This window comes from Thunnus maccoyii, chromosome 2, assembly GCF_910596095.1.
Source record: "Thunnus maccoyii chromosome 2, fThuMac1.1, whole genome shotgun sequence".
Classification (NCBI taxonomy): Eukaryota; Metazoa; Chordata; class Actinopteri; order Scombriformes; family Scombridae; genus Thunnus; species Thunnus maccoyii.
Window position 1 is genome coordinate 4,688,322 of NC_056534.1, and position 17,029 is coordinate 4,705,350.

Here is a 17,029-nt window from a genome sequence, read left to right on the forward strand (position 1 = left end):
AAGTTCTGATACACAAATCTGTTTTCAGTTTTTTGGACTTTTTCTCTAATCTTTGATTTTTGCTGAAATATTGGATCATTTGAATATTTATTGAAATGAAAGCATGTGAGAAGTTTAGAGGGAAAAAATCACTATTTGGTGGAGCTGTTAACAACTCATAGACATGTGAAATGTGACCCCGACTACACACTGCTTTTTGTAAGACGTCAAAAGACAAAAAGGTTGGAAACCACTGGTTTCATCTTTAACAATGTGTTGTATTTTAAAAGCTTGTTATATTATCCATTGTGTCAAATCTTCATCTGAAAAGTAACTAAAGCTGTCAAATAAATGTAGTGGAGTAGAAAGTACAATATTTCCCTCTGAAATGTAGTGGAGAGGAATATTAAAGTAGCATTAAATGGAAATACTCAAGTAAAGTGCAAGTACCTCAAAATTGTACTTTAGTGCAGCACTTGAGTAAATTTACTTAGTTACTTCCCACCGCTGTTATAAACCCTGTACACCGGTTTATAGCGGTCTGTGTTCTCCTACGTAAAGGTCTGTTCGTCATAATAAACCACGGGGCAGTTTAAACAGGTCTTAAAGCTCATTGATCAACACGGTTGTCATTCTTGTATCGACCGAACTGCCCCTCAAAACTCACATTGGCCGTTAGGGACGTCAGTGAAATGGTTCTCCTGCTCGCTCGAGAAAAACGCCCCCTCCAAGCATAACCTCGACATCCCATTGGTGGAACCGTCATCCATCTATTGACGTAGCAAAACTCTGTGTTCGGATTGGTCCAGTCGAATTTCAATCACAACGACAGCTCCAGCCGATTGATCGGAACGGCCGTCGCTCAAGGCGCCATTGTCCGTCGATTGGTGCAGCAGCGCGGGCGGATTCCTCTACGGGCTCGGTCTTCAAGGCTCGCGGAGAGCGAATGTCGTCATGAGCGGTGGGTAGGAATTAAAACATTGGTGTTTATATTACATTCTGCTTCGTTAAAACATTGTATTTATTTTGAACGGGGACGCACGGGGACACGATGTGGTGCAATTAAGTATATTTTAGGGCGACTCCGGCAGTTGTGTGAAGCAAAAAAGAAGCAACGCACTTCCGGAAAACGGCTACCTTTTTTTTTTTAATCAAAGAGAGTTTGACTCGCTAGCTACGCGTCAGCTAGCCGAGTGTACAGCTGCTCCGTCTGTTGTCTTTACAAATCTGAAACAACCAAATCCTCAATAAAATACAAAGTTGAATACATAGTGCAAGTAACGGTGCCACATCGGTCCGTTTTCAAGTCGAAACTAAGCTCCACACGGATCAAATCAGCTTAAGTTAGCCGCTAGCTGCTTCACTCTGCCCCGGTCAGTTATTAGCTTGCCAGCTAACGTTAGCTGCAAATCAATTTTGAGGCCGCTTTGCCTTTTTATTTCTCTCTCTCTTATCTGTATTATTACTCGCAAGGCTTTAAAGAGACACTTGCATAACTGGTGGTGGTTGTGGAAAAAAAACGCAGAAGCAGGGTTCATTGTTGTGAAGATATCTGCTGACTTAGCAGCTCTGCCATAACACATCCACGTTAGTATGTCCATAAATGTATCTCAGCTAAGAGAGACTAACGTTAGTGGCTCAGCTGGCTGAAGTGTCCTCCTGTGAAAGTTTGAAGGACGGGTTCACAATTTTTCAAGTGTTTCTTAAAACAACAGTCAGGAGCCCAAATGAACACTGAAACATGTTTTTCTTGCTGTAAACATTCCTCCTGTTCATACTGATAAGATCCCTTCATAATGCACTTACAATGTAAGTGATGGGGGACAAAATCCACAGTCCTCCTTCTGTGCAGAAATGTATTTAAAAGTTTATCTGAAGCTAATATGAAGCTTCAGCCGTCCTAATGAGTTAAATCAAGTAGATATCTTTCAACGTTACAGTCTTTTTAGTACCAAAGTCCCTCTTTTTGTTACTATACTTCTACCGCAGTTCAACAGGGAAACACTATCCGAGGAAACACAAAGAGGAAATTTGATGCTAAAAGGACTGTAAATGTGTCAGATATCCACTTGATATGACTCACTCAGACTGCTGAAGCCTCATATAAGTTTCACATCAACTTTTAAATGTGTGGACACACTGTGGATTTGTTCAATTTCAGTGTTCATTTGGGCTCCTGGCTTGAAAAACTGTGAACCTGCCCTTTAAAGTACCAGCTGCATTTATACTTATTCTCAATTAATACTTGATGAGTGATGACATGAGAGGAAACAGACTCTGTTTGTTTTTTTTTTTGTCAGGGTAAAGGTCAGTGTTGACAGATGAGGTGGCGGAATTAAGCAATCTGTGTTTGGTATTTCAGACATTTCATTCATAATAAACATAACATAGTTTATCTTTATCCATGTTTGAGTGTGGTTGTAATGAAGCCCTAGACTGTGTTGCTCATTTCTTATCATGACTTTGGCGTCAGGGAGCTAAGCATCTGTTTTTCTGAAAAAACAAACAACCTGGTGGTCAAACCCAGATGGTCATTGGATGATGAAAAAAATATGTGCCCACTGCACAAAACAAAATATTTCAAACATTTTCTTTCTTGGCTTTCAAAATACAAATGCTTAGCTGTCGGACTTGAACGTGATGGTACATGAGAGACACAAACCAGGGCTGTTGGTAGTAAAGCCTGCTTTAATGCTGATGGCGTAGAGTAGCCGATGAATTGGTACTTCCCCGGCAGCTTGTGCACTTGTCGCTTTGGTTGCTATAACACTGCTCTGTGGCTGTCATGTGGTTATGATCACCCGCTGTTTGATTCCAAGCCTTGAGCTCAGCTGATGTACTTAAATACTATGAATACTAATAATTCAGTTTGTTTCCTGTGTTCATGACTGTCTGATGACAAACTGTATGTGGAGTTAAACCGAAAAATACCCTCCAAGCAATACGGCCACATAAAATCAGAAGCGAAAACACAGCAGCAGCAGATTGCCTACTTTTAATCTGTAAATGTATCTGTTGCACTGGAATTTGTTTCAGGATATATATTTTTAAAAACTTGTGATGTTGTGTACAAGCTGTATTGCACTGTAGTTTACTCAAATCATATGTATGTTTTACCACTTAAGCCGTCAGGCAGCATCTAACCCTGGTGCCTAAGATTTACCCTGCTCTTTAAACTATTGGGCAGCCTGCCCTAAATGTACTTATGCTGCTGTATGAACAGGAATATAATATACTTATCTTAATAAATATTCTGCCTTTTTCTCGCTTTATGTTTTTGACTGCAGTCCAAAAGAGCATTTGTCTGCTTAGAGAGCATCTGAACGGTTGCCAGTAGTCTGATAAGTGTTTGTCAAAGTTATTTGTGTTTATGCTTTTTCAAGGCCAAACATTACAGCTCGGCTAACTTCATGGAAAGCAGCTTACCTGATGCTACTTTACATTAGCTTTAGCAGAAGTTACCTGTGATATTTCACACACGGTTATGGCGCCCGGTTTACAGATGGTTCATGTTTCTTTCTCACATTTCGGACAGCTGTAGGTTGCTGCATGAGAATGAACTTGAGACTTGGAAAGGTATTTCAGATAGATAATCAATCAAAGTGAATCGCTGGCAACCTTTTAATGTTGGCTGATAAAGTGCAGATTGAAAGTGTGCAGTGAATAACTAAAGATAAATATGTTGTCTAACAAAAATAAGAGATTATAATGCCTGTAATTAAATACTTGTTTCAGTTTATAATTGTTTGCAAGATAATTTTCATCCACTAGTGTAATGATTAATATTAAGAAAACATTTATTTTGGTCTCTGGTTCAACCTCTCTCATTGTCTGACCATCTCTATACTGTCTGCTGTTGATTAAAGGCAAAAACACCTCAAAAATCTAAATAAATGAGGGATGCACCAGCACCAAGCAACATAAATATTAGTTTAAACAGATCAGTTGTCAGCTAGATGTGATAGATCCAAATTAAATCCTTCTAATCACTGTGATAAATATAGTGGTATCACTATAACTTTATAACTTTCTAGAACATTATAAATAAACAGTAAAATAAATGTTTTTATCAAAGTCTCAACTATGGCTGCAACTAATGATTATTTTTAATTATCGAATAATATTGTATCGATTTACTGTTTTGTTTATAAAATGTAAGAAAACTGTGAGAAATGCTTGTTTATAACTTCTTAGAGCTGGAGGTGACGTCTTCAAATGTCTTGTTTTGTCTTATCAACAGTCAAAAAGTCAAAGATGTTGTGTTTACTACCGTCTATGACACAAGACGGCTTCAGATCCTCACATTTGAGAAGCTGTAACCAGAAAACGTTTGGCATTTTTGCTTGAAAAAGGATCAATTTTAAACGATTAATCAGTTATCAAAATAGTTGCTGAGTAATTATCTGTCAGTCAACTAATTAATTCATCTTTGCAGCTCTGGTCTCCATCTGTACTACTTACAGCCATGTGTTCATTTACATATAGAGGAATGATTGACTGGTATTGGAGTGATACTTAGTATTAATCAAAACCCTTTGATTATGTATTGGGAGAGAAAAGGTGGAATTGGAAAATGGTTAGTAACACATGTAACTGGGATGTGTAGTAAAGAGGGTTAAACCAGCAGAACACCAGTATCATCCTGTGGTCTTCATATGTCTAAACAGCACAGTGCGTCATAATTACACCACAGTTACCTCTCTAATGGATGTCCTGCCTTCAATATTTATATATATTTAGTTAAAACTGTCTTTCTTTAATGCTGTAAGAGACAGAATATGTTTACATGCAAATATTGAGGCCTGCATCAATTATTTTCATTATCGATTGATATGTTGGATTATTTTCTTGATTAGTTGTTTGGTTCATAAAATGGTGAAAAATGTCAACAACAGTCAACAACCTAAAGATGTTCATAAAGGACTAAAGACAGAAAATATTAACATTTCAGAAACTGGAATCAGAGACATTTTCTTCTCAATCAGTCAATCGTTTTGAGTCGACAGTTGGTGATTAATTTACTAATCGACTAATTATTGACTCGCTACAACTAACAGTTATTGTCATGATCTGTTGCAAAAATTGCAACAGATTAAATTAGAAAAATTAGTTGATTAATTGATTAATCGATTAGTCAACAGAAAATTAATCAGTAACTATTTTAATCATTGAATCATTGTTTTAGTCTTTTTTTTTTTTAGCTAATATGCTTGAACATTTGCTGCTTTCAGCTTCTTAAAAGTGATGATTTAATGGTTTTCTTTGTCATATATGATAGTAAACTGAATATCTTTTGCTTTCAGACAAAATAAGACCTTTGGTAAAATTATAACGGGTATTTTATGACATTTTATAGACAAAACAATTAATTGAGAAAATAAATAGCAGATTAATCTATAATGAAATCAATTGTTAGTTGCTCCTTTAGTCCAAAAAACTAAGATAATCAGTTTATTATGATGAAAAGCATTACATCATCAGATTTGAGAAGCTGAAACCGGCAAATATTCAGCATATTTGCTTATAAATAATAACTAAAAAGATTAATCGCTGCAGCTCTACAAATATTTACAAGTTAATTCCCTCATTAGTGTAACTGATGAGGATTACACAGCTCGCCTCCTTTTAGATGTGTTTCTGTTTCGCAGGAATGTCCTGTGTGATGTTCTTGAACCGTCAAACCGCTGAAAATAGATGCTGCAGCGCAGGCAGCCTGAAACTGACTCTACTGTGTGTGTGTGTGTGTGTGTGTGTGTTTGTTTTCCCAGAACAACAGGACAGTATGGCCACCACTGTTGCTGTCAGTCCCAGCGAATACCTTCAGCCTTCCACCGCTTCCACACAAGTGAGTAACAGCCGGACGCCGCGTCCCGCTACTCTCTACGCTTCGGTCGCATTCTTTTTACTCATCTTAATCTCATTTAACCCGTGACTCCTCTGTGCCGGGATCACACTTTAGAAATTTAAGTTTTTCAGTGCGTTGGAGAAAAAAAATGGAAGTGAGAGCTGAAACAGTGAAGCAGCTTGATGATGCAGTGAATTTAGTACTTTAACAGTTGAGAGTTTGGAGATTATATCAATGTGACGTCACAGCTGTGATGTGGAGCTAAATGTCTGAGCTTGGATTCTTTAACTTTGGGAACAGTGTGAGTCTTGTTCAGTTTCAGCTGAAGGTAAGACATGGTTGAAAACTCCAAAAGTTACTAAGTGGATCAACTAGTGCTGCATCTAACAATTATTTCCTTTATTGATTAACATGCTGATTATTTTCTCAATGAATTATTATATCAGAAAGAAAAAATGCTGTTATAATTTCAAATAACTTAAAGTTAAAGCTGGTCTGTGGGACTTTTGTCTCCCCCTTCTGGCAGTGAGAGTAATTACAAAAACACTGTTGTACTTACATCACAGGCTCTGCTGTACCTTACTCTGTCACTACTGTCGTGGCTGTAAAACGGTGGATAAATAGTTTTGAGCGTCACACAACCCGCATGAAATGATTTCACTATCAGAGTTTGATCCATTCGTTCTGATAAGATTTGGAAAGTCTAGAAGAGCTGCATGATCAAACTATTTTATCCTTATTCAAGTTAGCAGAGAGCTAACTGGAAGTTAGCCGACTCAGCTGGAGGTGTCTCTAGTGCACTCTGCCCATAGAAAACATTAAAAACTACGTCATACTGTGAAATACAGAGAGATTTATCTGGCGGTGATAGGCTTTATCAGCATTGTGTGAACTTGTCTGGCAAGAGCTTGAATGTAACAGATGTTCATTTATATGTAAAAGTTTCACACTGCAGGTTTAAAGGTGATATCTTAATATACCTTATACCTACCCAAATCTTTGGGTAGGTATAAGGAAACACTTTGCTATCACGTATGACGAAGAAAAGCATTAAATCACTGCATTGGAGAAGCTGTAACCAGCAAATATTTGGCATTTTTTGTTTAAAAAATGACTAAAACGATTATTTGATCATCAAAATCGTTGCCTATTAATTTTCCTTCGATCAGCTAATCGAACAATTGTTGTAGCGCTACTTGGAACTGACTTAATTAACACAATTTCTTGAAATGATTTAGCTGTTTTGTTTTGAGTGCTGTTTGCTTGGTTATTTCATCCACTTGACTAAGAATTTACTGTTATACATTTTGTTTTTTTCGTCTTTTAAAGCACCAACAGTCATTAAAACATTCTCGCATTATTGTATATTGACATACATCAGCATCAAAGTATTTGATGAAAAACATTGTGATAATAGATTTTATTAATATAATCCAGCCTCATGGTCCACATGTGTGTGTAACAGGCTCCTTTTTATTCTCAGGTGATGTCCTGGTTACATGTTTATAGTTCTGGATATCTGTTGGTTTAGTTTTTTCACCTTCTCTCTCTCTAAGTGCTGATTCTTGTCAGGCTGGTTTGCGAGCAGACCGTGTGTTTTGTATCTGAGTCGTCTGACTGTGTATCTCCCTGCAGGAGACCCAGCCCTCTCCTCTGGCCCTCCTGGCTGCCACTTGTAGTAAGATCGGCCCTCCCGCTGCTCAGGCTCCTGTCACCTCTCCTCCAGCTCAGCCGCAGCCTCGCAGGCTCCTCCCCATAAAGCCGGCTCCAATCGCCCCAGCTCCGCCCAAAAACCTGGGCTTCTTGTCAGCCAAGGGCAATGTGATCCAGCTCCCCGCCGGTCTGGGCTCCTCGGCCCCCGGCAGCCCCATCGTGCTCACTATCCAGCAGAGCCCGGCTCGTACCAACACCGCCGCCCCCGCCAACATCCAGTACCAGGTGATGCCGCAAATCCAGGGCGCCCAGACCATCCAGATGATGCCACAGGGGGGCCAGATCCAGCTCATACCAGGCACCAACCAGGCCATCATCACCACTCCCATGACGGTGCCGGCGCCAGCGGCAGCCGCCACCCCGGTCACGCCGCAGAAGACTGTAGCCATCAAGCCCTCGCCCAAGTTGCGAAAGTCTAACAACACCGCCGCAAACATGGTGCAGCTCCCCAGCGGGCTCACGCTGCCGCTCAACGTGGCTACCGGAGAGGTGGGCGGGACTCAAATCGTCACGGAGACGGCAGCGGCCCCTCCCACTACAGGAAAGGGACGACGAGGGAGGAAGAAGAAAGTGGTTCTGGCTGCTCAGCCTCCGCCTCCTCCTCCTGCACAGGCTGCCTCCCCTCCCCCAGAGCAGATGGAGACCATCCTGATAGAAGCTGGTGACAACATCATTCAGGTACATCTGAGAGACCTCACTGATTTACCCTTTTATTATTTTCCAGCAGCCAAAACTGCAAACGAATTTGAATTTTACTGGATTTTATGACGGTAAACTTGAACATCTTTTGTTGTTGACGTTTGAGGACAGCATGTTGGGCTGTGGGAAACACTTATTGACATTTTTCACCATTTTCTGACATCTTATGGCCCAAACAACTAATCTGTCAATTATTTCCTCAACTAATCTATTAATTGTTTGTCCATAAAATGTCAGAAAATGGTGAAAAATGGTCACATCAATCCAGATGAGTTTTCTAAAAGCTTTAAACATCACTGTATCTCTCTTGTTTGTATTTACAGGCAGGAAACAACCTGCTGATTGTGCAGAGTCCCGGGCAGCCAGCTGTGGTGCAGCAGGTCCAGCTGGTCCAACCCAAACATGACTCTCAGGTGGTTCAGATCCCCCAGCAGGCCCTGAAGGTGGTGCAGGCCGCCTCCGCCACGTTGCCGCAGGTCCCACAGAGACAGTCGGTCCCCTCGAGCCTGCAGGTCGCCGCGGCAGAGCCGACACCTACGCAGGTATTCGTTCAGACAACGTTTCACCTTTCTGACTCGTTGTTGTTGGTCTTGGTTTGCGTTCGTTGTGATTATTATGTACAGTGTGAAGTTTCAGCGCTGGTGTTCATCGTTTAAAGCATGAAGGGGAAACAATGAAAACTCTTTTTCTTCTCTTAGATCCTCTTCAAAACAGCATCGGGTGAGTGGCAGTCTGTCCAGATCCAGGATACAGTGTCCACAACAACGACCCCCACCACTTCTGTCGCCACCACCACCACCTCGTCACCTGCCGGCACCAAGAGGACACTGGCAGGGGGGAGGAAGGAGCGGACTCTGGCTAAAATTGCCCCGGCGGGGGGAATCATCGCGTTGAATACGTCACAGCTCTCCTCAGCAGCCCAGGCGGTGCAGACCATCAGCATCAACGGGGTCCAAGTTCAGGGAGTTCCTGTCACCATCACAAACGCAGGAGGTGAGTTGATGTTGGTCCAAGGCTACGTCAGGTTTTTTTAATGACCTTGAGGACATAATTGCTGGATTTTCTCTGGAAACAAGCAACGGACACTATAGACTGGGACCAGAATAATTTAATAATGTTGTTAATTATTAACACACACATGCACACTTACTCTAAGCCAAAAACATTTAATCAGTTAGAACAACATTTCAATCCTACTCGAGTCCTTATCAGGTCAAAATGTTTGCAAAAATGGATAACACACCCATATTTATACATCCATACACACCAATAGGAAGACAAGCTCTATAACGGCAGGCGTGGTTAACTAATCAACATCTCAAAGCTATTAACTATTCAATAAAGTACATCACAAATATCACAAATATCAAAACTTATATCTCATATATTAAACATGACATCAGATTCATCATCGCATACGTCAAAATAAACATCACATATGTTCAAACATGTACTGTAATAAGCTTCTTAATACAAACAAATGCAAAACGATTACATTTTGTGGCTTGGAGTAAGAGCTCCTACTTTTCTCAAAAAAAAGAAAAAACCATCTTAATCAACTCCAGATAGAAACTCCATCTGTTTAGAATATGTTGTCAGTTCATTGCTTTCATGTGTCTGTATTATGTTAATGTCACCATTAATCATTAATCAGAGTTTCAGTCGTCTTTGGCTCCTGCCAGTGAACTCGTATTCTAATTAGGAAGTTGGCAGCCCCGGCCGGAGTCCTGCTGCGTCTCTTTCAGTGAGTCTGTCTCTGTGTTTTTCAGGCCAGCAGCACCTGACGGTGCAGACGATGCAGGGCGGAGGGCTCCAGCTGGCAGCGGCGCAGGGCCAGTCGGCCATCCAGGTAGATCAGACCCTCACCCTGGAGCTTCCCAGCCAGCCGGGAGAGAAGAAGCGACGCATGGCCTGCACCTGCCCCAACTGTAAAGACGCAGACAAGAGGTGAGTGTGGCTCCGAGGGTTAAAGGAGAACATGAACGGCTGTTTATACAGACACGAGGAGCGGATGAAGATTTTATTGATCATGGATAATGATGGACGTGTTACTGAAATCCCTGTATATGTGAACATATACCGTACATGTCAGTATTACATTTGCACTTGTGCAGGTTTTCCGTGGTATTGTGCTGGGTGAAACATTCACACAAAATACCAGAATTTGATGCCTTTCTCGTATTTAAAGATCATTATTAGATAATCGACAGTGGAGAGTAACAGGAGAAATGGGAAGAGATTGAATTGACATGATAAAAGTACCTGGCTGACTGTAAAAAATGAATATAATTTGTTGTTTTGTACTTGTTGTGGGTCTGACTCTGCGTTGTGTCGTGTAGGCAGGTTTATTTGAATAGCTCATTTCAACAAGGCCATTCAGAGTGCTTTTCATAAAACATAAAAGACATCAAGGCAAAATGCAAAAGAAACACAACACGTTATAAAAAGAAACATTAAAAAAAAGTTAAAGTGGAAATAAAAACAAGGTAAAATAGAACAAGACAGAATCAAACAGGAGAGTGAAAGTTACAGTGAAAGATATGAATTAAAAGTCTTCCTGCACTGTTTCCCAACCAGCAGCTGTAGTTTAAAGATTTGCTTATTTACACCATTTTTTTTTGAGAATACTTAATTTACTAAGTTACTTAATACTTTTCCAGTGTGAACTCAGTACATACTTATAATTAAAACCTGCTTATTAGTGTGTAGTAAGGAATTGGGATGCAGCTATAGTTACATACATTAATCTCTTAGTCATCACAGGATTGAATCAGCTCTTGAAAAACGCCGCAGACTTGCAGATAAGAGTGTAATGAATGGAGAATTAGATGGAATAATACTAACTAGAAATAGGTATCAAGGACAGATGTTCAATTAATTACTGAACTAGATGTTTGCTCTTAAACATTTTGAGTCCTTTGTGTAATAAATAAAAACTTTTTTTTTTTTTCCGAGTTGCTGAAGCAAAGATTTATTTTTCTAAATGTTATCTCTAACGAACCCCTTGTAGTTATTTATGTGCTTGGTGAATAAGGTTTCTGATTCTTTGCATGCATATAATATTTTCAAGGTTTTTAATTCCCTTTTATGCTTTAAAGGAGCAGTGTGTAGGATTTTAGTGGCACCTAGTGGTGATTTAACCAACTGAATACTCCTCCCTCTCCAAGCGTGAAGGAGAACCTACGGTGGCCTCAAAAAACACAAAAGGTCCTCTCTAGAGCCAGTGTTTGGTTTGTCCACTCTGGGCTACTGTAGAAACATGGCAGGCTTCATGGAAGAGGACCCACTTCCTATGTAGATATAAAGGGCTCAGGTGATTATACACTAATTAAAACATACTTATAAATATTATATTCCATTTCTGCCGAGTCCGTTTGGCTAGATGCCACTAAATTATACAGACTGGACCTTTAGAGACCGTTAGGAGTTATGTTCAGTGCTCCCCTCTACCCTGAAAACTTCGTCTTACGGAGCGTGTTTGTGTGTGGACGCTCTGCAGGCCCGGGGAGGTGGGGAAGAGGAAGCACATCTGCCACGTCCCCGGCTGTGAGAAGACGTTCAGGAAAACGTCGCTGCTCAGAGCTCACGTCCGGCTGCACACCGGCGAGAGGCCCTTCGTCTGCAACTGGGTTTTCTGCGGGAAACGTTTCACACGCAGCGACGAGCTGCAGCGGCACGCCAGGACACACACAGGTCTGTCTGCCACACACACTGAAACACACTGAAACACAAGAAAGCTCCTGTTGCCTTATTGGAAGATTTTTCCCCTTTACCCAACCACTTTCTTTTTTGTTTCCCTCGCAGGAGACAAGCGCTTCGAGTGCAGCCAGTGTCAGAAACGCTTCATGAGGAGTGACCACCTGACGAAGCATTACAAGACTCACATAAACACCAAGAACCTGTGAGCAGACAGTATGTTGACTGTATACGCAGACAAACTCTCATAAACTAAAGACTGTGTTAGAGGAAGGAGGGGCAGAGGAGACCATACCAAGGGAGTGTCTGTGACTTGTCCCATAGTGGGACATACTCCAAAAAAAGTCTGTATATCTCCTCTCTCACTCCTCTGGGACACTTTGTAGCGTGGTGTACAAACAAATCCTTCCTGGTGGACTTCAAAACTGATCCAGCAAATTTATTAATAATAGTTTATTTTTGTTTTTTCTGGTCTGAGCGGAGACCAGCACCAGCTCCGCCTCAACGCGTAAGATGACGAGATGGCGAGGCTTCAGACACAGATGCTCGACTCTGCTTGCTTATTTATGAACTTCTCTGAGGGAAGATTTTCCACAGAATTATTCAGATGCCAACACCCAAGACCACAGGACTCCAGTCACAGTTTCCCTCTCGGCTCTTTTTGTTTTTCTTCCCTCGACTCCTGATTGGTTTTACTTGCACAAGTTTTATTTTATTTCTTTGTTCTTACAACAACAGGAGCTCCCAGAAATTGGCCATCAAGCACCAAAAAAAGAAACTCAACACCGGATTTTGTACATTTAACAAAAATTTATTTTACCTCAGTGGCATGGTAATTTTGTTTTAAGCTATTTGTGTTTCAGCAGGAGTCTCTGCTGATTTAAAACCTGTATACCCAAAAAGTTGGGGACCATTACATGAAATTCCCCAAACAAAACTTTAGAAGTTTACATCGGCCAAAATAACACAAATCTGTGTATATGCATACCATCATACATAATATTAATAATGATAATAAACTATTTATAGCATTTTCCCATACAATTGTATTAAATTGATTTACAAAGTAGGCATGTGAGAGAATTCAACATACAAAAGAAAAAAGACTAAATGAGACTTAAATTTAAAAATTCAAACATTTTACAGCAGAGATACAAAGAGGCTGTAAAAAGAACATTTTAACACATGTTCAAGTGTGCTTTGAGGGTACTGATCAAGCTGGAAGGAGCTCTTTCAACATGGCGATCCAAGGCCTGGCATCTCTTATGGCAAAGTTTCAAACAGTCACTGAGCTGCCAAATCCTCAGAACAAATAGCAGCATTTCAGGCTGAGCGCAGGCTCGTAAAAGGTTTAACATGCAGTGCAGGGCCAGAACTCACTGTGCCTTAAAAGTTGTCATTCAGATTTTAAAATCAATTTCCAAACAAACAGGGAACAAGCGAAGAGTTGCTGAGATTGAATATCTCGACTCCTGCAGGAACAGTGACAGCAAATGTTAATTACAGAATTTTCCAGGAAATTCAGGATGTTAAAACTGGAAAAAACAACAACAAAAAAACAAGCCTGAACACCCCTGATGACTCAAAACAAATCTGAGTCTAATATCACATTTAAACACGCATAGTAAGGTTATAAATATTATCTTGTGTCTGGTTGGTGATGGAGTTTTGTGCAGGGACAAGACAGTATTATGGAAATGATTTCTATCAACTTTAAGGAGATTTGAGAGCTCTAAAAGGCAATATTTGGGCCTTTTGAAGGGGTGTGATTCTCTCAATTTTCATTGGTACATCATATCTTTGTTGTTGTGAAAATAATTATCATGATTGGGGATGATGTCACAGAGTGGAAACATATAATAGGAGAATAATAGAGGACCCAGAATTGAACCCTGTGGAACACCAGATTTGAGAGGGAGCCACCCAACCAAATTCTGAAGTAATCAGTCAGTATTTTGTGATCAACCTTATGAAAAGCTGCACTGAGATCATGAAGAAAAGGGATGTCACCTTCTTTAGTTGCAACAAGGAGATCATTAGTAACATCTGGAAGGATCAAACTGCTGTGGAGGACTCCGATGCTTCACAGAAACTCCTCCGAAAAGTTAATGAAAGAGGTAGAGGAGACAGCGGTAACTTGGCCAGACGTCGGGACAGGGCTGTTGGAAAATGGCTCACCATCATTTGTTAGCTTTAAAAGATAATGTGCCACATGGTACTTTGGACTTGTTCTGAGTAGTTTGGCCAGGATGATGGAAACGGAGAAGCGTTTATTTTCACGTTTCAAACCATATCTATTACCTAAAATTCTCCAAGTTCAGCTTTCTAGAGAGATTCTTCGTTTCCTGTGTCGTTGAGGGCGACAGGGCTGAATCGATAACTCTGAAAAAAGGTCAGAAAGGTCTCTCGAGTCATCAGGTGCTTACGATTTAGTTCAAGTGAAATATAAGTAACAAGAGGAGTCGACCACCCCAGTGTCAAACCTGCTCAAACCTTCCTTTTCCCTGCTGGATTCAAACCAGGTTCCTACACATTTGGTTATCCTTCTTGGATACCACAACGGGTACGCTTACTTTTAGGGCTGGGTATCGAATTTCAATACTTTTTTGGTACTGACCGGTGCTGAAATGGGTCCATAGCATTGAATATCAAGTCCTGAGGGTTGGCATTGAAATGTCTGGTCAGATTCATGCTCTTATTTTCTTTGTTCTTCGATTTTATAGTTTGTGATTTAAATCCAAATTTTACCAGTTTTAGACTTCAAGTTCCTGTGTGGCTGTTTGTGTTTAAACAACGTGATAACTTATGCTTCTTTTGTTAACTGTAATTTTTTTTTTTTTACTTGTGTGTATAGTTTAAAAAAATATGTTTTCAAAGTAAGGTATCGAAAGAAGTATCATTTTCGTAGTGGTACCAGAAGTCAGGTATGGCAGCAGCACTAGTATCCAAACATTTGAAACGATACCCAGCCCTACTATCATCCTGTGTACTGAGAAATAAAAAGACAAAATTCCAGGGTAACTCTATTCTGCTATTCTGCTTTACTCATGGTTTGATTTGGTGATTTGTAGCCTATGCATTGCTGTATATATGGTTGCATTTCCAATTTTTGGCCTGACTTGACAATCGTGTCACCAGATGCAAAAACTCTTTTTTTTTTTTTTTTTTACAGCTATGTGATAGCTTTAATTCTAAATTAACACTTGAGACGTTTTAATTTTTGTTGATATACAGATGACCAGCATTAGGCCTACTGTACAGTATTCACACAAGTTACTTAAAACATACTGTTGCTCATATCGTTGTTGATATATCGGAGATGTACTGACTTTTCACTTACAGGTCATCAGTCAGTTTGAAGCCTGAGCTTGTATGGGAGTTCCTTTCATTTAAGAAATACACCGACTTATTGTCAAAAGAGCTTTTTGGTCAAATTAGCGTGGTGAACATCGGGCAGTTGGTAGCAGCTTTACGTCTGTGTTGAAGGTTTGAGTTTTCACTGTGGCGTGTTTAAATACTGTGACATACATATGTAATGAATGGTGCAGCCTGCTGAAGCTGTGGTGCTCTAAATACAAAGCAAGCAACTGCTTGGCAATTTGACCAAGAACTTAAGTCAAGTCAGATTTATTATTAAAGCACTTTTAACCAGTTTTCCTCAAAGTGCTTCACAAGGGCGATAAATAATTTAGGTGGCCAATATTTGGTGTATTTTTTCAAGAATGTGTCTGGAGACATGCAATGCCATTGGGATGGATAGACAGAGCCTGCTCATATTTATGTTTGTATTTTCATGTTTGAATATGTACATACAGTGTGTGTCTGGTTAGACACAGTAAATGTAGGATATTAAAAAAAAAAACTAAAGTTAAGCTGCCTAGTGTTGTGGTTGGCATGGCCAGCCCAGAAGGAAATGGACTTTGTACAGTGTGTAAGGAATAAAATATAATGTGACATTGTATAGCTTCATTCCTGCTTTGTATAAGACTTCTAGATCTTTTTTCTAATGAATTAAAGATGCCTTAGACAGCTGCACCCAGTATTTAAATATTTTTTTTTGTCTAATTCCAGGTAACAACATTTGTAAAATTCCTTTTGTGTTTTTAACTTATGTTACATGCTAATGTCATGTGCACTGATTAAAATCCCAGGTTCCAAATTTGTAAATTTAATCTTGATTGTAATTAAATATAACAGATTTTCCAAATTAAGACATTTTTGTTGCTTGGTTTCTGTGAATTAAATGCTTCTCCTTCTCCAAGCCTATATGTTACATAATGTTCTTCAGCCAGTTGTTGTGTTTATCAGGAGAACCCAGAGAACCAGCAGTTAATTTTATAACTTGTATTAAGGTGCTAAAACATAGAGTTTGCTCCTTTTCTACAGCCAACCCCCTCAATAAAGAACTCAAACTATTTTGGTTGCTTCTTTTGTTTTTTACCTGCCGTCATTTTAGGATCAATTATTATTTGAGTAGGTTTAGTAATTGCACAACTCTTGTTGTAATGTGTCATCTAAGAAATAGTTACAAGCATATACTGTATCCCTTTTAATGTGCCTTTTACATATTCAAGCTGAAGAACAATATTTCTACAAGTGTTGTTTTTTTGACCAAGGTGATTCAAAGTACTTTATGTAAGACAAAAAGGCAAAAAGAGAAGATGTAAAAGAAACAAAAGGAAGTATAAAAAGACGCTGAGAATTTTTAAAGTCAATGTGAAAACAATGTAATAATAACCAAATTCATAAACATAAGTGCAATTTTCAGCTGTTGAAAACGACTTGAAGCTTTTCTCTGTCCTAAAACCTGAAATTGAGGAGCTACTGATCTTGAGATTTGTCTCTGGTTCCCAGTTTTTCAGGTCTGTCTTAAAACAGCAGTCAGGCGCTTGTATGAACAGTGAAAGAGGTTTTCCTCGCTGTAATCATTCCTCCTGTTCATACTGGATATTAAAAGATCCTTCAAATGTGCTTTCAATGTAAGTGATGGAGGCCAAAATCCACAGTGTGTCCACAGTCATTTTGTAAAAAAAAATGCAGTTAAAAGTTGATGTGAAGTTTATATTCAGCTTCAGCAGTCTGAGTTAGTCATATCAA

The 17,029-nt window shown here is 39.7% G+C and overlaps 1 protein-coding gene across 1 annotated transcript; it reads left to right on the forward strand.

The window, feature by feature from the left end:
* The first annotated feature begins 822 nt into the window (after window positions 1-822).
* sp2 (sp2 transcription factor) lies at window positions 823-16,348 on the forward strand. Its single transcript, XM_042400203.1, has 8 exons — window positions 823-940; window positions 5,748-5,824; window positions 7,460-8,215; window positions 8,560-8,778; window positions 8,935-9,229; window positions 10,006-10,183; window positions 11,736-11,929; window positions 12,041-16,348. The coding sequence occupies exons 1-8, from the start codon at window positions 934-936 to the stop codon at window positions 12,139-12,141; spliced, it is 1,827 nt and encodes a 608-aa protein (XP_042256137.1). The 5' UTR covers window positions 823-933; the 3' UTR covers window positions 12,142-16,348.
* The last annotated feature ends 681 nt before the right edge of the window (window positions 16,349-17,029 follow it).